The sequence below is a fragment of the Lonchura striata genome, chromosome 4 (genome assembly GCF_046129695.1).
Source record: "Lonchura striata isolate bLonStr1 chromosome 4, bLonStr1.mat, whole genome shotgun sequence".
Classification (NCBI taxonomy): domain Eukaryota; kingdom Metazoa; phylum Chordata; class Aves; order Passeriformes; family Estrildidae; genus Lonchura; species Lonchura striata.
The window spans coordinates 42,696,096-42,720,142 of record NC_134606.1 but is presented as its reverse complement, the minus strand read 5'-3'; the positions used below and the strand labels follow the sequence as shown (position 1 = coordinate 42,720,142).

Sequence of the window (24,047 nt, the reverse complement as noted above, 5' to 3'; positions counted from 1 at the left end):
AGGGACATCATTTTATATGAGGGGCAAAAGCGGGTAATTTATTTGTCTTAAGCCCATATATCGTTCTCTGTTTAGTGCTCAGCCACTGACGCCCATTAATGTAAGGAAAAATAGCAGAAGTGCTGTTTCTTAGCTAGCTAACAATCGATGCTGCTTCTGTGGACCCAGCATTTTGTACTGTGGTGTTTTGAAAGTGTTATCTATTGTATGTTGAAATAATTTTATAAGATACATTTGTTGTGCTGTTGAGATTTTGCCTGTTGCAGGTGTGGTAGTAGCTAAGGGGAGGTGTAGAGTTGCTGTGCGGAGATGCTTGAGGAGCTCAGCCTTTTGCATCTGCGTTCTTTACAGTGAAGATATTAAGATGCACTAGATGTAGAACTGTGTAATGTAGTCATTTATAGTTGCTTCTCATAGCGAAGCTGCAATTGAGTGATGATGACGTGATGTTTACTTCCTGAGGAGATTAGGTTCTCTTGGAAAACACTTTGTTCTTGAGCATCCTCATAAAAATATGCTTTAGCTTGGCTAAAGAGAAACCATGAATGATCCATGAATTTGGCATAGTTGAGCATATGGTCTTGCTCAGTTCTTGCAGCAGTGAAGACAAAACTGAGGCTGCTGTTCCATCATTTCTGTAGAAGCTACGTTAGGTATGCAGGAAAGAAAGAAGTCTTCTGGCTTCAGCTGTGACAGAGTAAGAAGTAAACCACAATAGGCTTGCTGATTTAAGAGGTTAAAAGTCAGATGAGCTGGTTTCTGACTATTAGTGGTGCATTGACTAGTTTGCATGGGTTTTCCCCTCTGAGCTTGAGGACTGCAGCAGCATCTGATGCTTGAGTGACTACTTAAGCTGAACAGAAGGATTGGGTTCCTCAAACATGTTTTAAGACCAAAATTCGGTCACAGGCCTGACCCTGATTTTTGCTCTTCTGTTTCCATATGGACTTGGGCTTTACCCAGCCCTTGTTGGGCTTTGGCCCTTTGCCACATTTGAAACCACCTTTTCCATTTGTTATGGTGAGGAGGAAAAGAGGCTTCCCTGAGTGCCTGCAGATATGGTGAGGGACCCTTTCAGCACCTCTTTTATGGGGTGGTGGCTCTGGTGTGCAGTGGTTGGTCATGGCTTTTCCCTGGATGCCCAAAGAGTCAAGCATTGCCCATCCAGCTGTGATCCTCTGTGGTGTTTGTGAGGTCCTAGAGACATATCAGCATTGTTGCTCTCCTGGGTGACTGCTGGCATGGTGAGGGGCATCAGTGGAGAAGCCAGCATCAGTTCCTGAGATCTGGAAAATCGCTACATCTGTTAACATTTGACTGCCCGTTGTTAGAGAGATGCTTAAACTTGCAAGAGGTTTATTGCTTGATGATCATGTTTCACTTTAAAAAAGTGGTCTGACCTACTGTTGTTACAAGGAGGTTTTCCAAGTTCTCTTTCTTGCAAGAATAGACTTTCTCGGTTAAACCCTTGATGAGGGTTGTTGCCCAGTGTTCATGTATCACAGCAGTGGTGATGTGATGGTGAGGGTGTACTAACACGAAGAACTTCCTTGCTTTTGAGTGGGTAATAAGTGTTGTTTGGTACGGAATATCCAAGAGTTGCTTCATTCCCATGTTTGAAAATGGGTCTTGTTGAAGGCTTTGGAAATAGGATTGTTCTGGCCCCTTGATTTTGTTTTTCCTGCTTCTTTTTGGAGGGAGTGTGGCACCAATGAGGATTTCACCTGCAGAAGTGAAAAATCCAGGGAAGGCACTATGCATATTCCTCTGCCAAAGCACCTCCCTCCAACTGCTCTCAGCAGGAAAATGGATTAGGTTGCCCTGTCTGCCAGCTCTTTAGCCTGTTTCTGGCGGGTTACCAATGCTGTCTGATGTTTTTCTCTTTCTGTCATGGCTTTACACTATTATCTTATTTTCCATGCATCATCAACTGCCTGCCTGTGACAGAGCAGTTTTGAGCATTCCTTGCTGCCTGCAGAATTTGAGGATGAAAGTTGGGTAGATTGGTAACTCATTCAGCCATCCGGTTGCTTGCACATGCTTTTGTTCCAGGAGCATGTAGTGAATAAAGACATAACGTTAAGGGGTGAGGGAGGGGAAACAAAGTGTTTTAATATTTGTAGTTGCTTTCTAGGCCTTTCACAGCATCACTTTGTCTACGTGAACTGCATGAATTTGCATGCCGGAGCGCAGCTGCCCAGGGCCCCTGTGCCTCCACCCGGCTTGGTTGTTCTACCTTCTGTTTCCTCTTGCTTCCCTTTCATTGTTTGTGCTTCTCATGTGCCCCCTCCCAGCTTCCCTCTTATACGTATTTGTGCTTTTCCTTTCTTCCCCTCCCCTAGCGCTTGTGAGCTTTTGATTCTGGCTTCCTCTGAAGCCTGCAGAGCTCTCTGGGGATGGCTCACCTACTGCTCTTGCTCCGCAACCAAAGGGTGCCCGGAGCGCTGCAGCTGGTGCTGGTGTGCATGGGCTCGTGCACCAGGGCTGAGGGGGAACTGGCTGTATCTAGCCTGCCGACTGTCTTCCACTGGTCTGCTGCTTCCTCCAGCATTTCAGTGTTTCTTCCTGGATTCCCGTTTTAGCTCTGAGACCAGCTGGTCTTCCCAGTCGGATGTGGTGGCTGTATTCCCTTGTGACTGTTTCTTCTTTCTTATTGAAGGTGGTGTGAAGCATGGGGTACCCACAGAGCACCCACTGACCTTGCTCTCCTTCTCCTTGCTCTTAACCTCCCTTTTATAGCAAATGTCCCCAGGATGGGCAGCTGGATTTTTCTTTGAAAACCAGTAGGATTTTGACATGGAAAATCTTGAGTGTGAGAGACTTGATTAGAGTAGTTGTGGTTTTTATAGACCCCTTATAATTTTGTGGTTTTGCATGTTTGTGTGCAACTTGTTAATACTTACTCAAGTAAAATGCTTGAGAGAAAAGCTCCTTTATGTAAGACTTGACATCCAAGCCATTCACCACTAAAGGCTGAAAAAGCTGCAGATACTGACAGCCAGGTTGTAGCACTTCAGTGCAAAGCTGAAAGGCAGTTAGTTATGTTTTAAACATAACATACACTTACAAGTGTAGGAAAGAAACACAAATGACAATTGTTGTTCATGGCCTCCACCACTTAAAAGAGGTATCAGAGAGTCATAGTTGCATGTTTCTGTCAGAAACCATGCTGGGAGCGTCTGAAGACAGGGGCAGGCGGGTTGGGTACTTGCAGAACACTTTCCCTTTGGCCCCTTCAGTTCAGAGGGAGGAACTACCTTAAAATGACATAATGAAGGTTATGTTGTAGTTCTTGTTATTACAACTGAAAATTATAGTAAGTCATCAAAGTCAGTGTGTACCAAACTTTATTTTGGTGTCAGTGCAGTGCCTGACTGATGTGATGAGTTTTCTATTGTTCCTGTGTGTCACATGAAGGAGATGAGTGAGATACTTCCTTAGAGGAATGCCTTGTGAATTTTTCAGTTTGGTTGCATATACTAAGGAGATTACAATAACTTCTTGTTTCACTTTACTGTGACATTGTTTCAGGTGCTTGAATTTAGAGAAAGATACTGCAGTGTTTACTGTATCATGGCTGTTACAGACACTGGACAAATACAGAGCTGCTGCCTGGGTTTTAACTTAAAAGGCTCTGCTCAGGTCTGAAAGATGCGGTTTATTTCTTTTCACAAGTAGTAGCAGCTTGTGTTCAGTTTCTGTTCTTCAGTGCAGCTCAGGGGCTAGTAAGGTTAATTGTTCTACTGGTTTTGAAAGCTGATGAAGACCTTGATCTTACATATATTCATCAGAGATACGCGGCACTGCAGTGTGTCATTAACGATCCCATCGGCTGTGCACAAATTAAATGTACAGAGTCACCTACTTCAAGGCAGGGTTTGTCTGAAGACACACAATTTGTATGAAAGTCTGAGACAGGCTTGGAGTGGGAATTGTGTTCCTTTTTGGGCTTTTAAAAGGCTTCTCCAGACTCCCAGCTGAGCTTCTGGATGGTGCTGATAGGACTGGGGGCTGGATGGCCATGTAGATTATGCAGTAGCTGTCAGCTCAGGCTCTTGAGACTTGTGTGACACAAGAGGGGTGCTTTCAGGGGCTTTCCAACACAAGATAAGCACCTGCCCCATATTCAGGATAATGTTTGGAGGAAGGGGATTTTTCTCTTCTCACAGGTAGGTAGACTGCTGGGAACTGCATTTTAACTTTCAGGAAGTCTTCCCTTCCTTCCCCCTGTAGTCCTGTAGTTTAAGAATACTAGTTTTTTCCCTTTTTTAAAATCCTCAGTGTAAACCTACATGCACATGTAGCCTGGATCACACAGAGGAATGAAGATAGGAGAAAGCTGGACATGCGGATCTGTGTGTGATCAGAGTTGAGGGTGATTTTAAATTTTTTTTTCCTTGCACAGTTGAGATGTGCTGTGGCTGCACTGTAGATTGGGAAGTTTGCTTCATTTTTACTTGGTGAAAAGTGAAGAGGAGAAATGGTAAGGTGGCTAGTGTTAAGGGTGAGCACAGTAAATGACACAGACCCGGGTTTCTGATGCCTGGCAGATGCTAAGCCATTTAAAAGAAGAACTAAGCCATTTAAAATGAGGATAGCTTGCTGTCTGGCTGTGGCAAAGGAACTGTTTCTGGAGAAGGTGGATAAAGAGTCCTCTAGTTCTGCTTGGTATTGTACTGAGGTCCTAGAAGTGCAAAAGGAGCTTGGAGAAGCTAGAAAACATGATGGGTTTGTATCATGCCATCCTGGTGAAGTCTAACAGCAAGGCCTTGTAAGGTCTCTAGAGGAGATGGCGGGGTGTTCATGGGGGCCATGTGCTTGGACCTCTAGGTAGATCTGAGCTGAAGACCTTTGTTGTGTACTGCAGATTCTGGACAATTAGCATGGTGCCTCCAGCCTCTGGGCAGGTGTACAGAAAGGTTGTCAAGTCCTCAAATTAACTTGTACTTCCCTGTCTGTTTCATTCCAGATTTGGTTATGTTATGGTGGAGGCTGTGCTGCTTCTCTTGTATGAGCTGCTTGTGACAAAAGATGGAAGTTCGGATGTGTCTGGTAGCTTTTAGCAAGATCTGTATTAGTCATATGGTCATTATTTTAGACACAATAATTATTAGCATTAAGTGTATTTTATTGCCATAGCACGGTTGTCGATTTTCTGCACTTCATGAAGCTCGGGTCTTCAGAAATCCTGTTGCCTGTCCCATTCACTAGGCAGGTAGGGTTACCTGATCTGCTTAAGCATCTGAACCCTGTAGAAAGATGTTTTGTGTTTACAGTTTTTTTTTTTTTTTCCAGTATCTAGTGAAAATAGGTAAAGTCAAAGCTGGAGCTTGGAGCCTATTCTGTGATATGCTTATGTGGGAAACATGTAGGAGGGGTGGTGGAAAGTACAGTCTTTTAATTTAAAAATATTTTTCCCCCCTACCTTTTCATTGCTAAGGTCTCTAGTTCATGTCTTGTAGAACCATCACCTGCAGAAGCTGGGAAAACTCACCAGCTGTTCCTGGCAGGATGACTGTGACCTCCTCCTGAAAAATGTTAATTGCCCTAAAGTTGTCCTTGGTTTCATCAGCAGGGGTTGAGTGGGCTGTAACACACTTCATTTGCAGTTGTACCTAAAGCTTTCCTGGAGATCTTGGCCAGTTCAGAGTAGCTACCTCCTTGTTTTAAATGGATTTCCTGCAGGGAGCTCATTGAACCAACACTTGAATTCATTTCTGTAGACAGCTCAGAGTGGTTTGTGGTGAACTGCAAGCTGACACAATTCAGCTGCATGTCTTGAAAATTACCTGAGTGCAGCAATTGAGCTAAGATGATGTGTTCAGAGCTTCTGCTCTCTCTGCCCTCTGTATATGCTGCTAATCAGTGATAAGCTACAGGTTTGGGACCTCATTATGCCAGCTAGAATGTGGTACTTTGTCTTTGCTTTTGGCACTAACAGGTGATCTGCATTTCAAGGCATTCTGCATCCTCATCTGCATGAGTAAAGACTCAGGTACTGGCTATTGGAATTTACTGATGAGGCAGAAAATTTGAAAGTGGAGGAAATAGTCTTCCTGTAGTTTGAGGGCAATTGATGGCTTTAGATTGGAATTCTGTGTATGAGTGGGTTTTGTATAGATACACTTGCATAAATGGAAAATGAGTCTCTTCAGTCAGCATTTGGGAAGAAGCAGTAGAGTAGCCAGGCTAAGTCACCATTTATCTTTTGCAAGATGAGCTGAATCCTCAGATGGGATGTCCATCAACCGCCTTAGTTGACTCATAAAGGAGTTGTAGGAATTTTAGATTTCTGAATTTGTTTTGTGAGCAAGTCACATGAGAATCCATCTGTGATGGAGTTAAAGTGGAATGTATGTCCACTGTAGCATGTTGCAGTTCTGAGATTCTTACACAGTATTTTCTCTGTTTGTCAGGCTGATTCGGAGGAGGATGTGGAAGAGCATCCACCAGAGCAAAGGTAAGCGAAACTCAAATGGAAGCAAGAGTATTGAGGTTCATTTTGGTTTTTGATTTAGGAAATACCAAAGTGTAATTGGGCAGACTACTAAAAAATTTCTTTTTTCTCCTGCATGTTAAATAGTTTTTTATTACTTGTGGGCTACAATTTTCTTGACTTAATGTTAATATTGATTTATTAGCAAAACCAAAAAACCTGTGCCTAGTTTATGCAAGTACAAAATACATTTTTCCATCTCATTCTCCTAATCCTGTCTCTAAGATGAATTTGCTTCTCATTGCTTTCACACAAAAAATTAAATGTTTATTAATTGTTTTGTTGTATATTTTGTAATTAATTTTTTTAAGGCAGGAGACAGTTTTTCATTACAAAATTTGTAAATGTGAGTAGTCTTGGAGTGTTAATTTGCATTAAGGCAAGGAAGGAGGTGAGGGAGATTTAAAGCCAAAGGCTATTAATGTGTTGCTATGGAACAATAAATATTCTGCCTTTATGTCTTGAAATCAGATAAATAATGAAGCTCTTCAAAACTAAAACCACAACTCTGTGGTTTCTGTTAATATCAGGCCTTTTCTTTTGAAGGTTTAGGTAAATAGCATTGCAGATTATTTTTTAAATACGCATTTTGTTTCCTCTGAGCGTCCAGGTTAAAATGCCAGGACATCTACCAGTGAAACACTTCCTTCCTTTGGTATGTGTTAGTGTGGTTACAGCTTTCAGTGCCATGCCAGCCTGAAAGATCACAAGACTTAAACATGTGGACCAGCACCGTTTCTGATGGCAGCAGTTTGCCACAAATGCTTTTCTCATTTATCTCCAGTCTTTGCCCTTAGCTTAGGTTTGAGAGCAAACAGATCTGATAAAACACAAACCTTGGGAGCTGGCAGGAGGAGTAAGCCTGAGGAGTGGGAACGGGATGGTTATGATGGGTCTGTCCTGCGCTGCAATGCTTCTTCACATTCTTCACAAGGCTTTCCCCCTTGCTGCCCCATTGGGAGCTTTCTCATCTGAACCCAGCATCACTTTAAGGCTCCTGTGCCTCATCTCCGTGGGAATTACAAAGGTGGTTTGGAAACAGGATGTGAGAATTACTGTGGCTGCTGACAGCTGGTGCTGATTACTTGTGCTTGCCTAAGTGCCCCAATTCCTACCTGCAAAGGGTTCTTTTTTTCTGCCTCCTCTTATGCAAAGAAGGGTAAACTAGTGAAAGCTGCATTTCCCTGCACAAATACAGAAGTTTCTGATTTTTTCATCTGGGAGCTATTATGTTTTGGATGCAGAATTTTTACTGCGTAACTTTATTACCTGCATGCTTTCTTTATTGAGAGGTAGTCAGAAGGCAGGAGTCTTATAGTCTAATGCTGTGCTTGAGATTGTTTCTGATTGTTTCCTTAGTAGTCAGAGAGATGTAATTTATGTAGAAAAAAATTCTCTACTTGCCTGTTTTTCTCTGGAGGTGAATGGGTAATTGGCTACTATGGCAATAATAAAAATATTATTGAAAATAATTAGTTCTTGAGACTTGAAGAGGAAAAAGTGATTTGACTGGAGGTTTTCTTAGGTCATTCAGGTGCTTAATTTTTTTTCTAGTAATTAATCATTTTCAAAAATGAATTTGTTTTTTGGGAATAAAGTTTTTAGAGGTTCACTTGCATGGTGGAAACATCCTTCTACTGAAATACTTCAAGAAACTTCCTGGGCAGATCTTGGCTTGTGTGCATCTTCTAAACTACTTTGGTTTGCTGCTGTATGTAAACACATTCATAGACCTGTGTGTGCTCCATATACTGAAGGAATGTTATAGTGTAGATTTCATGAAGAAGAGCCATCAAAGGTACATTGGAAAGATTAGAATTTATTAGTTTATTTCCAAAATAATTTTCATTCCATTGGCTTACATTACTATATGGTGAAATCATGGGGATTTCCTTTTCCTGTAGCAGCAAAACATGAAGCTTGCAGCAACTTCATCTCATTGTCTGACTGCATGCCCTGGGGAAATCAGCTGAAGCTACTGTAATTTGATGTGAAGCCCCAAGAAGCAAAGCACCTTAATGTAGGGGATAAGCAGAAGTTAAAGGAGATACAGAAGTCAGAAATTTCCCCAGAGATAAGGGAACTATAGGGAGTTCATAATCTTGGAGCATAAAAGACAAAATCTCTTCCCAAAATATTATTTTACTCAGTTTTTAATTCTAGGTTAGTGGGTTCCCTGGGAGCTTGCTAACCTACTTTGAAAAAAACAAGCACAACAAAAGCAGTAAAGTATTAACAGTCTTTTAACGAACTTCCTGTGCATGTGCATCATAAGATCTTCCTTTTGGGGTGGTCTTCTTGGTTTGCTGCTCTTGTGGCAAGTGCACAAGGGAGATGGATGTGGTCTTACAGTTTCTGCCTTAGGTTTAGCTTTAACAAATAGAGAAATTTGCATGGAGGTAAAAGACATTGTCAAAATAGTAATTTTTGTGAAGAGCTATTTCAGAGATGAATGAGAAATGGTTGATTAGGCCCATAGGTTTGCAGCTGCTCTGAGTGAAGAGAAGATCATTACCAACTCTTTAATTTCCACCCTACAATTGTTGCTAGTCTGATTGCTTGGATGATTCCACAGATTGTTTCATGCTGTTTTGTCTCTCTGGATCGGATTCTGATATAAGAAATGCAGCACAGTAGAACTTGAATACTGCTTCAGGCCACAGACTTTGACAGAATTAAAATAATGTGTATTTGGACTGGCCTATTAAAGAGCTTGCAGTTTTCTTAAAAACCTTTTCTTACATTTGAAAGCCAGGAGTAAAAAGATGCCTTTCATAACAGTCAATGACAGGTGATGACAAGAAAAGGTTTTGTTATTGTGTTTGGAGGCTTTGGGGTTTTTTGTTTTTTTTTTTTTTTTTTTTTTTTGTACTCCTACCCCTTCATCCTAGTGATTTTGGTTGCCACAACTGGCAGTAACAAAATTTGAAGGTTTATGTGCTTGCTAAAGCAACATAATGAGTCAGGACCCAAGGAAATGGCCTGAAGTAGTGATGGGAAGTTTAGGTTGGATATTAGAAAAAAGGTTTTTCACCTTTTCTTGTTGGGCACTGAAACAGGCTCCCCAGGGAAGTGGTCAGAGCTCCAAGCCTGACAGAGTTCAAGAAATTTGGACAGTGCCCTCAGGCACAGGGTGTGTGACTCTTGGGGATGGTTCTGTGCAAGGCCATGAGTTGGACTTGATGATCCTTGTCGGACCCTTCCAACTCAGAATATTCTGTGATTCTGTGAAATGCAGAGGTCGGGCACAAATAAAGAGACATTACTGTCAGATGATGTGTACAAATGATGCTATCAAAATGTTTAGCTTTCTACTTCAAGGAAGTAGACTTGGACTAAAAAAAAATGTAATTTCATGTGTATGACCTTGTTAGTACTTGGGTTTTGAGGACTTCAGGAGAAAGATCTTTGAGGATGCAGTTTTGCAGCTGGCACATTAAGGAGCATTTGCCCCAGAGTAAACTGCTGCACTCAAGATGTGAAGCATGCATTCTTAATATGTGATGCACAATGATTGTCCACGAGAAGGGAGATCCATAAAATACTAGAAGTATGGAATGAAATTAGCCAGGAAGAAGACATTTTCCAGCCTTTTCCTATGGCAGGGCATATTTTGCTTAGAGTACATAGGTATCAACTGCCAGGAAAACTCTGAGAGTGATTCATTTGACTCAGTCAGGCATTTCTATTGAACCTTTGCCTTTGATCTCTGGAGAGCATTTGACCCTGTGGGCTGGAGCTGCTTGGGGCAGGAGGTGGTATCAGCTCCCAGTGGGCTCCTGCTAGGGTGTCAGTGCAGCCTGGGAGTGACAGCTGATGCCCAGCACTTTGACCTCTCCTGATTGCTTGCTGGAATTACTCCTAATCCTGTTGTTTTTGCTGTGTCTGTGAAATAGTGCTCCAGATGTGGAGGAGAAATTGAAGGTAAGGGTAGCAAGGGAGTAGCTTACTAGCTTACAGCTTACTAGCTGCCCGAGAGAGAGCAAAGCAGTTGAGGTGCACAGACTGCAGAATTGCTAGAGGGTTTAGGGAATACTTAAGAGATGGAGTTACAATGTTTGCTTTAGGAAGAATCCAGAGTGGTAGTAGGAGGATGAGCCTCCTGTGCATTGTGAGACTGTACATTGCAATTCCTCCCTGGCCGCAGCTTTGTCTCTAGTCAAGAGGCACAAATGAGTTCTGGTGCTGTGGATGTAATATTAAGGTGCTTCAGAGGTGACTCATCCTTCCAAAAAGCCTGTGGTCTTAGTGCCTTAATTTTTGACAGTCCCAATTAGAAAGTAGTGGAATGGCATTAGTGGTATGTCTGTGTATCAGATAGCTTGGGTGGTGGCTATGGCAGGAAAAGAAATATTAAAAAACAGGTTAGGATCAACCAGATTTTCTTTTTCCTTCTGCTTTTTTTACTGAAATGAATAAAAGTTGGTTTTGTGCCAGCAGAAATGTCTGAATATTAAAAAAAAGTTTGTTGCATTTATTTTTTAAATATCTTTTATTAAAATCAAAGTGCGTATCCATTGAGAAAGTTTTTCAAAATGAAAAGCTGAAAAGTAATTCTGAGCATGTCAGTGAGTGCTTAAGCTGTCTGAAAGGAATCATCTTAATATTTTCAGCCTAAGTTTGTATGGAATACTGCTGATCATTTAGATTGTCATTAAACTTACCCCCAAAGTAAATCTAACTACAGGGAGACTTTTCCCAGAATATATGCTTGGTCTTAACTTGTAATAGTGAAAGCTACTTTTACTAAGGTTTTAGTGTTTTTAAAAATTTTCTTTTACAAAACAAGCAAAAATCCATGTGTGTATTAAAAAAGAAAATAAAAAGCTGAGTTTCTTGGGAAAAAGCTTTTTAGTCCCATTACTGTACTTGCATAAGGTAGCAATTTCTGCAGTATGCACAGAATGTTTTTAGTGGTTAGCACTAAAACCTTCTTCAATATTGGCTAACTTTTGTTTTTAGTTGATAAGTCATGGCTAATGTGCCCCATTGCCACTTTTTCTAGATCATCAAGGGAGTACTAATTTTAAGTTTATTTAGATGCCTAAAGAAATTAAATTTACTTTACATAATCCTTAGAAGTAAAGGAGGAGAATGGAGATGGACACACCCACCTATAACACTTGGGTGAAAATCCCTAAGGAAACACCTGTAGGGAACACAGGATATTGTGAAACTGTACTAAAAGCTAAGTGAAAAGCTTACTGAAAAGAATTGCAAGAGGTCAATGAAATTGGAGGTTCTCTAGTAGATGAAGAAACAGATAGTTCCTTCCAAAATAATCAGTGTTACTCTTCCTCTCCTTCCTTATGCCTCTGCCAGGCACAGCTAGGGTAGCAGGCTGAACCTCCTGCTGCTTTAATTGTTTATCTCTGTTTTATGTGGCAGTTGATTCACTGATGAACTTTGCCTTTCTGAACTTTGTGTTAGATGCTGTTAGGAACAGCTCTTCTCCTGTGCGCATTGCTTCTTCCAAAATACTGGTCCTTCTACCAAATTTTGTTGCTTGCCTGATAATACAGGGGGTAAAAAATGTGTTTTGTTTTTTTTCCCTGGGACATTGCATGGTGGTGCTGTGTGCTAACAAATGTTTCAGCTATTGGTTGTTTCTTTATTTGTAAATTGTTTTCAGACATTTCATAAATGAGAGAAGTTGCCTAGGCCAGCTGTACAGTGTTTCATACCAAGCTGAGGAGGTGACTCTGTGGCTGTGATCATGAGATAATGGCAAATGACAGTCTTGAACTTGTTTGCAAAGAGACATCTAACTTCTGTCCCCAGTGTAGGTCCTGCTTGACCTCGATGGAAATACTTTAAAGGTGATGTGTGGCTGTATTTAATTACTCTTAGACTTGCTGTTGCAGTCCCACTCATCATCAAAATCTTGTCTGTTTACATTGAACAAACTCTGCTGGAATGTGTATATTTCTCTCACTTTTGTGCACTGTCTTGGGCTGGAGGATGTTCCTGCCTTGACCAGAGACTCTTTGATCTGTGTCAGCTTGTATGCTACCTAAAATGGACTTTCTCATCTGTGGGTGACAACTTTGAGAAATGAAGGCAATCTTGTTATGGTAGTTGGCAGTTGGCACTTCTGCATTCAGATGGATCATGCTGCCTTGAAAAGCCACCCAGGCTTCTATGGAAACACCAGTTTCTATACTGGTAAAAATAGCAGGCTGGGGCTGTGAGGTCATTGTTTGCACAGGGATTAGTGTGTATGGAGAAATTATGTTTGTGGATGTGTGCTACTGGAGGAAACTTTCTCACATGTAATGATCTGTTTTAAAAGGACAAATAAACTATGCTTTACATTTTGATGCTCTATATAGTTATTTCCTCATCTTCCTCTGTTAATAATGTCTCCACTTTCTGTTCTCTGTATCTTCTGCAGATCTCTTGCATACTGTTTTATGGCATCTCTACTTTTTTTTTCGATTCTGTCTGGGTCATGCTTGAAATGGTTGTAGTTTCTGTACTGCCAGAGGAAGAGGATGTCTTGCACTCTGTTGCCTGGTGCTGTCCCCTGCCTTGTGCAACCTACAAATTCTCTGGATTAGAATAACTTGTTTTATTACCAGGTTAACATTTACTTGTGATCATTCTCTGGTTGGTTTCCCTGTTGTGCTCTGGCAGCATCAGCTGAAAACGTGCACAGAAGTTCTCCCTCAGTGTCTACAGCCTGTTGTGTGGGACAGGTGACCTGTGTCACCTGCAAGGATGTAATTTCTGTTCTGCTTGTCTCACATTGGGGTGGGGCACAGGGAGCCCCACCTGTGCTGGTGTGGCACTGGTCCAGACCTTGTGGCATCATTTTGCTCTTTTCTCCTCTTCAGCCTCTTGCTGCCCCTGCCTTTTGGGCTGCTGTGGGAGTGGGCACTTGTGTGGTGGTACCTGTGCCAGGGCTGACCCTGCTTCCTTACCTGCAGTGCAGGAGGAGCTGGGGAGGAGCCCACCCAGACCTGCAGTTCTGCTCACTGTTGGCGAGATAGATGAGCTGGCCAGTCCTCAAAAGTGTGGGGCTGAGATGGACAGCCTCTTGTGTGTTAGGAGTAACACCTTTGAGTCAGTGGCTGTGGGGTAGGAGAGGGGTAAAGCATTTGCACTGGGATGATGGATAGCCTGGGGGACAGCTCCTGGGTTTTGGGTGGATGGTGTGGCGAATCACACAGTGGCAGCTCTGTGTGAACAGTTGCTAGCTGGTGCACGCGTGTATACGTAATTTGTAGTGCATGTTTTTTGGGTTTTTTTGGCACTTGGTAAGCTCCCCATAGCCTGTGCTTTGGGACAGAGCCCACCCAGAATGCATGTCCTTTAGAGTTAAGACAAGCCTGGTCTGAGCAGGTGGGACAAGGGCATATGGTGTCTTATTTCCCATTGTGTTTGGTTCAGTACTGGCTGCAGAGCTGTGTGAGAGCAGAGACAGATCTCGTGGCACAGCCTGTTGGTGTAGTCATTCAGCAAACACATGGGGAGGATGAGCTTTTAATGCCAGGCCGGTCGCATGCTGCAAGGGCTCTGCAAGTCTGCTTGGGAACATGGCATTTGTCTTGTTAAACTTAACCTGCCTTGTTTTGAAAAGCGGGATGTTGGGACACATTCTGTGTGTTTAGAGAAGGGAGAAAGAAAAGCAAAAGTAAACAGCTGCTATGGTGTGTTTGTTCATGTTTATTTGTAAACTTCTTGTCCCTGTAGCCTGTACTTGCTACTTCTGTAATATAAGTAGTTAAGAATAGGAACTTTCTTCTTATGCTTCTACTTTTACATTTTAATACACTGGTAATGGATTTCTGATGTCTGTTAATCTCAGGCTAATTCTTCTGATTTGTGGGCAGTGGGCCACAAAGGATTTAGCTTTTGATCTGTGTATTTATTATTAATAAATTATTTTCATCTGCATAGCTGTTTCTTAGTTGCCTATAAAAGGACTTAATTTGCAGTAATTTTACCATTTTGTAGTTAAACAATAAACATCTGGAATCGTAGACAAGTGTCAGCAGTCTGAAAATTGACACAGTGTAAGAATTTCACTTCACAGTTTTTCCACTTTTGCAGTGGGCAAAACAGAAGAAACAGTTTATTCATTGTAGGAACTTTTGTGGAGTCTGCTTCTGAATGACCAACCCCAGTACTCTCATTTGATTATTATAAGAAGAGCATGAAGAGTCCTGAAATCTATCAATATAGTGTAAGAAGGAGCTATAGGCACAGCTGTTACCTGGCTCTCATCTTTGTAGATACTCAAAGGTGACACAAACCTAGCTTTTAATGACTCACATATTTTTATTTGACGAAGAAAGATCCTCTAGGAAAGCTGGCAGTGGCTCTGACTGCATGATTTGTGGGCAAGTAGGTGAAGGAGTCTTTTCAGTAGTTTAGGTGTTTGCCATAATATGGTTATAGCTAGTTATAAATAGTTATAACTTCAAACCTGAGTTTTAAGAAACATCTTAGTAACGTCTTAGATATCCACTTTCTTCAGTATGTGCTTTGGGAAGAGACTTTCTTTTTGGTGGTTATTGCAAAATGACCAACTCCCTTCTTCATGAGGACAGAAAGGCCCCATCCACTTCAGTATATATCAAATATTATACTTGCATGTGACGGTGTATTAACTCTTTAGCAGAGTTCTGAGTATGTACTGCAAATATTTGCTTTGTATTTGTAGAAGAGCTTGCTTTTATCAAATAAGCTAGTCACTTGGGAGAAACATGTGCTCATTATGAATAATTTAGGTATCTGCTTGTTGTCTCGGGCATCCACCATTCTATGTCCAGGCTGCCAACTGAGATAAGGAAGATAGAGGGCAAAGCTGGTGGTATTAATTGTTGCCTTACCTTCTTCTCCACCTCCTGGCCCCAAAGTGGTGTACAAATAAAGCTCAGGCTTTTTTTTTTTTTTTTTTTTTGTGTGCTGTCATAGTAACTTTTAGAAATAACAATGTAAATATAATTAGACAAGGATAGCTCAGGATATTCTGTGTGTGTACAAAACAGACCTTTCTGTAGAACAATTGGACTTTATATAAACATGGGAATTTTTCACACACAGTGAAGATTTTTTTGCTCAGATTTATGGGGAAAAGAAGGAAAAACAATTTCCTAGAGGAAAGTGTGAAGTAGGCCTCTGTTCTTATTTTTACTGAAGTTTTCATTTTCCATGTGTGCTTCAAGATACTCTTACAGAGCTCTAGCTACTTGTTTACCCATCTGACCCACCTGCATACCACAACTCAGCAGATGAAAAAAATCAAGCAATTTGAAGTGCAAAGTAATGCTTTTAATAATTGCCTGATAAAAAAACAACTTGAGCTTTAGAACTTTGTGAAGACACATGAAGAAGCTGTAAAGATTTGGAAATAAAAATGAGAAAGTTAAGATGGTGTATCCTGTTCAGTGCTGTCAAAAGTATGGGCTGTGTTGACTCTGATTCCTGGTTTTGTTGTGTTTCAGAGTTGGATTTTTTGAGAAAGAAAGTTCTGTTTAAAATGTTTGTTTGCAACAGCATTCAGTGAGAAAATATGAGAAATGCAGAAAACAATATTTATTAAGCCTAAAACTTTTCTTGGCTGATGTGATGGTGCCAAAAGCAGTAACATAGTTGCACTTGCATTATGAAAGAACTTGCTTCCTTTGCAATACTAAGATTTAAAACTGGTCTGGCCTTTGAAGGCACTTGTGCGTCAATACCATGATGATTTGACACATATAAAAATGCTTGGGAAGACTTTAGGGAGCCTGAATTTTAAAAATATATTTATGTTTCTGTATATGAAAAACAGTGACCTTAAGCCTAAATTGTTTCGGCATAGATTTTTGCTAACTCTTTTGCATGTATAAATCATTATATATTGCTTTTGAGTTTTAAAAATTGTTCATTGTTTTAATGCTTCTCTCTGAATCCTGTTCATTTTCTTTGACACAATGAAGCATAATTCTGTTGTTACATGCATATGCATCTCTCAAAACAAAAAGTTAACTTTGAATTAAATAGGCAGTCTCAGCTTTACAAAGTAGATAGAGATACATGATGACTGTCTGCCTTGTTGGTAGCACATTTATATTTGTCTCCTGAGCAGAATTTCCCAGCTTTGTAAAAACATGTGAATGCTGATATCTGATCTAGTAGAAAGTTGTTAATCTCTCTTTTTTTACTGTTCTTTGTTGTACTCTGAGACCCCTGAATTTTGCCATGTTCTTACAGTTTCCCCTCTTGAATTAAGGAGGGCTTGACTGAAAACCTTTTGCGGGTCCCAGGAGAGGAGCCAAAAGGGAATCATTACAGAGACTCAGATTTCTAGGAATTCTAGAGACTGGCTTTGAGTCACTGTGAGTGCTCCCTTAAACTCCTGCACACTTCTTTCAGAGCTGACAGTGGCTATCAAGCAGTGAATCCAAATGTTAATACTTAACGCTTCTTAAAGTTTGTTGGTGCACTGAGGTCTGACCTTTCTTGTGAAGTGGCTTCAATTATTTCTGTGATTTCTGGTTGTTATCAAAAGCAAATTGAGAAGAAAAGATCATCTGGTGTCCTGCTTCCTGCTGGTATTCTTGTTCTGGTGAGTGTTTCCAAAGAATTCCTCTGTGGGCAGCATGTGGGATTGGTGGCATGAGGCAACTCTTTGCAGTCCTTCAGCTGCAGGTATTTGTTTCTTATCTGTGGGGACAGGAACAGGTTCAGCAGCCATGCATGAGACAAAATTCGGTTCATACATGTATATGCACTTTAATGCCATCTCCTGGCATTTGTTGGAGCAATGTGTTGTTCTGCCAATTGGGAATACGCTTGGAACAAAGTGGGACTTCTTTGACTCTGAGCCAGCAGTCTCTGTATGATGTGCTTAGCACTGGAGAGAGAAAAAACAGATGCATGCTTGTTTTTTTTTATTTGTGAGGAGGATCCTTTGAATGGCTTCCAAGGTCTTGAGGTTCCTGCATGTTGTGCTGCCTTTTAACTCCATGGCTGGAGCGCACTTGGACGAGAGGTGCAGTTTACACAAGCAATTGAAATCGCACGTGCACCAGATTTTTTTAGGCTCTCGGACTTCCTCGTCACTTGTGTCAGTGCGCCAAAATGCACCGTGTTCTCAAGGCTTTTCTGGGTGGCAATATGTAAAAGCTGTCAATTACTCCTCTGTTCCAGGCCGACTGTTTTATAAACAGGTGTGGTCTATGGGGACATTCCCCTCATTTAAAACCCGTCATCTTCACTTACACTTTAGTGTTAGCTGTTGTCATTGCACAACAGCTGAATCCTGAGAGATTTGTATGATAAAAAGCTAAACTAGTTGAATTCTACTGAATTATCTGACAATACAGTTGTTTAATTTTCTTGGAGGATAAATCACAGTGATTCATTAATAATACAGTTTGTTACATTTGGTAGAAAATAAAAACTGTAATTTTAAAGTTTAAAGTAGTTACTTGTCTACTGCTTCGAGTATGAAGATGTACACTGCATGAAATGTCACAGTTGTAGGTACTAGGTGTCATCCTGAGGGGTTTGGTCGCCTTTGCAGTAGTTAATAATGCAGAAATTATTGTGTGAAGTTGTTTGCTCTCTGCTTGAAAAGTAGGGACAATCTAATAAGGATTTTTTAAAAGGTTCAAAATGGAAATATAAAAGGTTTGTCTTTTTACCTTAGAACTTTACCAAAGTTATTGATAAGTGAGTGTCATCATGCATGGAGCTGGACACTCACAGTTTTGGTCCAGTCTGGGCATCGAGAAACAAATCCTGGCTGAAGTGATGTGATGCCATAGCAGGTCAGCTCCTGTGCCAGGCAGTAGCCTCAAATGCTGAGCATTTTGGAGTAGTGATGCTATCACTGTACATGAGTGCTGCCCAGTGAGATGGTTACACTGGTGTCTTGATATTAAATGTCTGGGTGGAGGGGCAGTGGGGTTTTGTTGTGGGATGTGGCAGGAGTAGAGGGATGGTTTTGTTTCGCCTCATTAAGTTTCCACTGTCTGGATAGGGGCCTGTCAGTGTTTGTCTTGCAGCAAACTACAATGTGAGTGCAGTTTGTTCCCCTTTTCATCCCCTCTGGGCTCATCAGTTTATGTTCTTTGGGGCAGAGGCTGTGGCTGCACCTTGGGTCTCACTGGACTTTCTGCTGCAGAAACAAAAGGTGCTCTGCAACAACCAGACCTTTCTTTGGGAGTGCTGCTTACAGGTCACATCTGCTTTGGTGCACAGGGCTCTCCTCTTTAGACTGATGCCTCTTACCAAAGCTCAGAGCATTGTGTTGAGTAAGACAAAACTCAGCTGAAACAGGATGCCACCCCCCATGCATGGTTGCCTGGTTGTGGGGAGAGAGGCTGGGCAGCCAACAAGTTGCACATGGCACTGGAAACTGCTTGGATGTGATGCTGAACATGTCTGGGCTAGAATTTGGCAGCAGGGGAAGGACGGGGTGTAATTGCCAGAAAGGCAAAGGCAGGGGCAAAGTGTGGTAACAAGTGAAAAGATGCTTGAGATTGTGAACAGAACAAAGGCAAAAAGCCGTGCCCTGATAAAAACACCAAGTGAACAAAGATAGTGGTAGGTAGGGAATAAATGAGAGCATGCTCATTTCAAGTGATTGGCAAAACTGAATAAGGGACAACTGCAGATTTCAATCTTAATAATGAAGGGAAAGATACACAATAACAAAAGGGAAGTGAAATGAGAGAAAGGAGGGAGTGACTGATTTATAACTGCTTGCACCTTGGGTAACTACCACCTCCGTTCACGTCAAATGATTTTAAGGTCTGTGCAAAACAGAATCAAGTCTCTTGACTGTGGCTGGCAGATGTATGCAACAGTCCTGCTGCACACTCACTTGGTGTCAGCTATTATGCAGTCAGCGAGTCAGATCTCACCAGTGACACTCTGGGTCACCTCTTAGATTTTGCCTATGTAAATTACATTGTCCTATCGATTGCAGTTGTGGGTTAGCATTTTAAAGTTAAGATGTCTCCACGTCAATAAATGTACAACAGTGAAGACCTGAACACAGAGATGATAAATACACTAACCATGTATAAGAAAAAAAAGAGTAATTCCTGGTTTTTTGGTTTTTGTTGTGTGGGTTTTTTTTTTTTTTTTAATGAAACTGGAAGAACAAACAGCACTGTGCTGCTCTTGGCAAGTGAGCAGCCCTGTAATATTGTAGAATAAGTGTTGCAGATCCTTACTGTGTAGTGGATTTAACATGCCTGTTCAGTTTTTGTGCCTGCCTGCTGGTGCTGTGGACCATGTACATCTCTGGTTTGTGTCTAAATCTTCATTCCTGGCAACTGAATAAGGGTAGAGAGCTGAAGGGCCTGTACTTGACCGACTCCTTGACCCGTGCTTTACGTGCTTTGTTGCTATTAACTGCCTTTCTTCAATAGCTATTGTCTGATTTCTGTCTTGGTGTGTTCTGTCTTTTATTCGAGGCCTTTGCTGCAAGCCTGCTGCCTGCAGCTCATGAGGTGCCTGCTGCCTGCTTAGGTATTTCTGTGGCCTGTCGCTGACCCAGTTTCTGCAGCGTTTAAACTGCCCTTTTGAAAAGAGGACATTTCTGGCCTTTGTGAGCATTCTCAGTGTTGCGGGGATAATGCAGATGCGGGTAGTCGCTTTAAAACAAACACACACCCCTGCCCTGGTCCCCATGCTTTCAGTCTTGCTTGGATTTTTTTTTCTCTCCTTGTAAATAAAAACAATTATTCATGCTTTCTGGTCATTGAAGCGATAGGCTGTGTTTTGTTGCTCCTGAAACAATTCTGAAACTTTTGCTGTGCAGGGAGGGCAGGGCAGTGCCCAGCCATATAGAATGCACACTTCCAGATTTTAGTTGAGGACTTTTGCTTTTGTTCCCAAGCTGAGGAAGCTTGTTTGGGACTTGGAAAACTTCAGGTTGTCCCATGTCATTGGTGACTTTCCCATGCTGCCTGACTTGCAGGTTAAGTCATTCTGGGTGCGTGTACTGGTTTGGGGACAATGACACTTGGTTTGAACACTCAGATCTTCTTCCTTTCCCCTTTACCCACTGAAAGCTTGCAAGGTGTGGAAAGGTAAGAGCAGGTGTTGAAAATGTGACTTTGTGGTAATGCAAATCCGTATTACCTACAGTTGGCCATGCTTTGGGGCAGCACCTGAAATTTCTTTATTTCCCTCTGTGTTTTTGCCATATTTGTGCCAAAAGCCACAGCTTCCATTTTGACATGATTGAAGATCTGCCTTATAAGGCCATGTAGATCCTTTTTAGTGTAAATTATTGCCACAGAGTGACAGAAGAAGCCTCTTCAGAGGCTGGACACACTTTGCTGATCTTTGTCTTGCTCTTATATGTCCATCCATGTATCCAAATGCTCCCATCAGAAGGGGCAAAGTGCTGTGTGTGAGTCCTGCTCCTCAGTCTACCTCAGCTGCCCCTCTGCCTGTGAGAAACCCCTTTGGCTTCACTGGGACCCTTGTGTTGATTCCCATGCAGGATCATGGCACTAATTTACGTATCTTGAAGAGCAAGAAGTGTCAAGAGACATATGGCCAAGACCAGTTAAATACGCCTTTGGGCTGCAGAGGGATCTTTATCGTGTCTGGAGGAGCTTTTCCTCTCATGGGCAGCTTGAGAAACCCCATGTTTCTTGTGCATGCAGAAGAATGTGCATCCTTTATTGCAGTGGAAACAGATGTCTGGTTAGAGGCTTCTCAAGAAACTAAAAATAGCTTTAGTGATGCTTTGCCTTTGGTTTCACAGGTGAACATTTCCAGTTGGTTAACTCTGATTAGCTTCCTAGCTTTGAAATAAAGGAGGAAATGCAAGAGTCTAGGGGAGGTAAAATTTTAATATTGCACTTGATTGCAAGTACTTTTTTTAGTGGATGTAAATAATCAATAGCTGAGTTCCTGCTGTTTTTTTCTGCTAATTTTCCTCCTTTTCCTTTCCTCACAGCTATCTGCTGAAGGAAGCAAATGTTGACTTGTGGACTTTAGGTGCCTCTTGCTGGAATTCAGAGCCAGAACATACCTGAGGTTTCTTTGGTGGTAGATATTTTGTTAATAAACCTGTGAAGCAGGCTGTGTTTCACATGGTTCTGTATTGTATAATAGCAGAATGCTGCAGCATTTTGTACATCTGAAGAAACTGGCTGAGAGCATGTGCTGTGCATTGGCTTCAACAGATCCCAGATGTTTTGTAAGGACCCAGTGGTTTCTGTGATAAGTGTTGCTAATCCTGGTAATGCAAATTTTTTTGTTGTTGTTTCTTTGCCAGTTTGAATTTTCTGGTATAATTTTTTTCATATCTGAGTGTTTCCTTTAACAACGTAATCCAGTGAACCATAAATACACAATAGTACTTAGGAGTAGGTGCTGAATACACAGTGAGCATGCTTGTTTTTATTAATAGCACTAAGTCACTGTGTCTTTCCATTTTGCAAACCACAACCTAGAGTGACGAGTGATACAAGACAGGAGAGATCAGCAAGCTGCACTTTTCAAAAGGGGCAGCCAGGGAAATTTTGCAGGCTGTCTGCAGTGGTGTCCTGTCACTTTGGGGGTTTACTGGCTTTAGGTGAAAAAGTAGAAATGATCTGATGCTGTGGAGGATTCCCCTTTTTTTTTCTGACTGCAGGAGGGCATGTACTTTGAAGTATAATCAGAGTTTTGTATGGGAAACTAGAAGAGAAAAGCTCTTTATTTGAGAGTAGGTTTATATGACTCTGCTATTGAAGCATAGCGATGATGATGAAAATGCACAGCGCTGTCAGTTAATAAATGCCAGTTAATAAAAACAGTCTGCAATTTTTTAAAATTGCTATTTTTAAGAGGTTCTTCATAAGGTTCTGTATTTTGTATCCTGTCTAAAAAAAATGCCACACATCACATATGGCATAGATTCAATTAATTAGTGCACCAGAACAGAAAGCTTCGTCAATGGATGACAAAGCATTTGGAGGGGGCCTAAAGATGTAATACATCCCAACTGGGAGGGGTGGAAAACAAGAGCAAGAGAGTGATGCTTCTGTGAGATAGTGGTGGCAGTTTGGGGTTGAACCTACTTTTTCACTGTTGGTATTTGGCTAGTGACTTTAACTTTTCATCCTGAAGATTGTAGTGGCCCCTGGGGTGTGGGGGAGCAGCTTAGTTTCCCTCCTGTGCATAGGATGTCTGTGTGACCACAGCTTCCCCCTGGAGCACCACGCTTACAGTACCTTTAAGAAAAGGTAGCCTTGCTTCTTCTCCATATATTTTTATTTGCATCATATTTTCACATTCATACGGTACAGCTTGTGAAAATGCTTTTCAATTACATGAAAAACTATGTATTTTTTAGGAAACTTACATAGTTTAAATTTGTGGTAACAAATTTGAACCATTTGGAGATGCTTCAGAAAGTCATGTATGAAATGTCATCTGCTAGAGGAGATAATTAAGTTTTTAATAAATCTATCAATCAATAGTGGCAATAACTTCTGTCCTTATAAAACTGAAACATAGCCCTGAGAAAGCTGGTCTTGGTCTATTACTCAAGCAAGTGTTTGGTAAAAGGATTTTGCAAGTGGTGCATGGTTTTAAGGTTTTGTGGGACAGCTGGGTTTCCCCAGCATGTTATCAGTTTCTAAAATAAATTACTGCCAATGCAGTGAAACACTATATTGGAGTGTTTGCTTTTTTTTTTTTTTTTTTTTTTTTTTTTTTTTTTTTTTTTTCCTCCATTTGTAGGATTTGAGACTGATTGTTAAAGTGCTGTGGAGATAATTTGTACAGTTTTCCATACTGAGCTTATTGCTTATTTTGGTTGTCTTCATGTCTTCATACACTGGCTTAAACAAGGCATGGTATTGAATGCTCATGGGTAAATTACTATTCTTAAAGGTTGATGATCAAAGATTACACTTTGTTTTTAAAAATTTGGGCTGAAATTCACAAAATAGGAAAAAATTCAAAGTCCAGATTGCTATTTTCCACTATTGGTTTTTTTTGTAGCTTTGAGATGTGATCTTAATGACTTTTCTGTAACTTCTTTTCAGGGAAACTGGTATCAGGTGAACTGTTCAGATCAGCAGGAATAAATTAAAAGCAGAACTTACTTTTTAAAGTCCTAGGTCTGAGTTTTCTTGTATTTGCTTAGTTTCCTTTTTAATTGGTGTTCTTTTTTTTTCTTTTCCTGGGGAGGGGCAAGGCACAGGGAAAGATAGTGGGATTTTTAGCACTTAATGGGTTCAGTGTAAAGGTTTCCTATGGGCTGTTGAGATCCAGCAGGCAAAAATACATGCTGTCCTACAGGCCTTTCACTATAAAAAAGAAACTAAAAGGCTTGGATTAATGTAGAAACAGCAAAAGACAGCTCCCATAGGAAGATTATCACCCTTAATCACTGTAGGAAGATTATTACTCCTAATTATTAAGCAGGTCAAGCTTATCAGTGACGCAGAGCTCTTTCATGAATTTTGCTGAACTGCTGTAACTTAAAATCGTTTCTGTCAAGATAGAACTTTTTGGCTGTGCCTGATGTAGAAAAAGGAAATGGTTGGGTGCAGTGAAATTTGACAAGAATGTGACTTCCTATTGCTGTGAGCTT

General features: G+C 41.1%; 1 protein-coding gene across 4 annotated transcripts in view; it reads left to right on the top strand.

The window, feature by feature from the left end:
• TMEM131L (transmembrane 131 like) overlaps positions 1 to 24,047 on the top strand; it is a 79,067-nt gene that overhangs the window by 1,192 nt on the left and 53,828 nt on the right. For all 4 annotated transcript variants that reach the window (XM_021530174.3, XM_021530170.3, XM_021530171.3 and 1 more), the window contains exon 3: positions 6,417 to 6,460. In XM_021530174.3, coding sequence (XP_021385849.2) covers positions 6,417 to 6,460 — 44 coding nt within the window. The remainder of the gene's footprint in view (positions 1 to 6,416; positions 6,461 to 24,047) is intronic.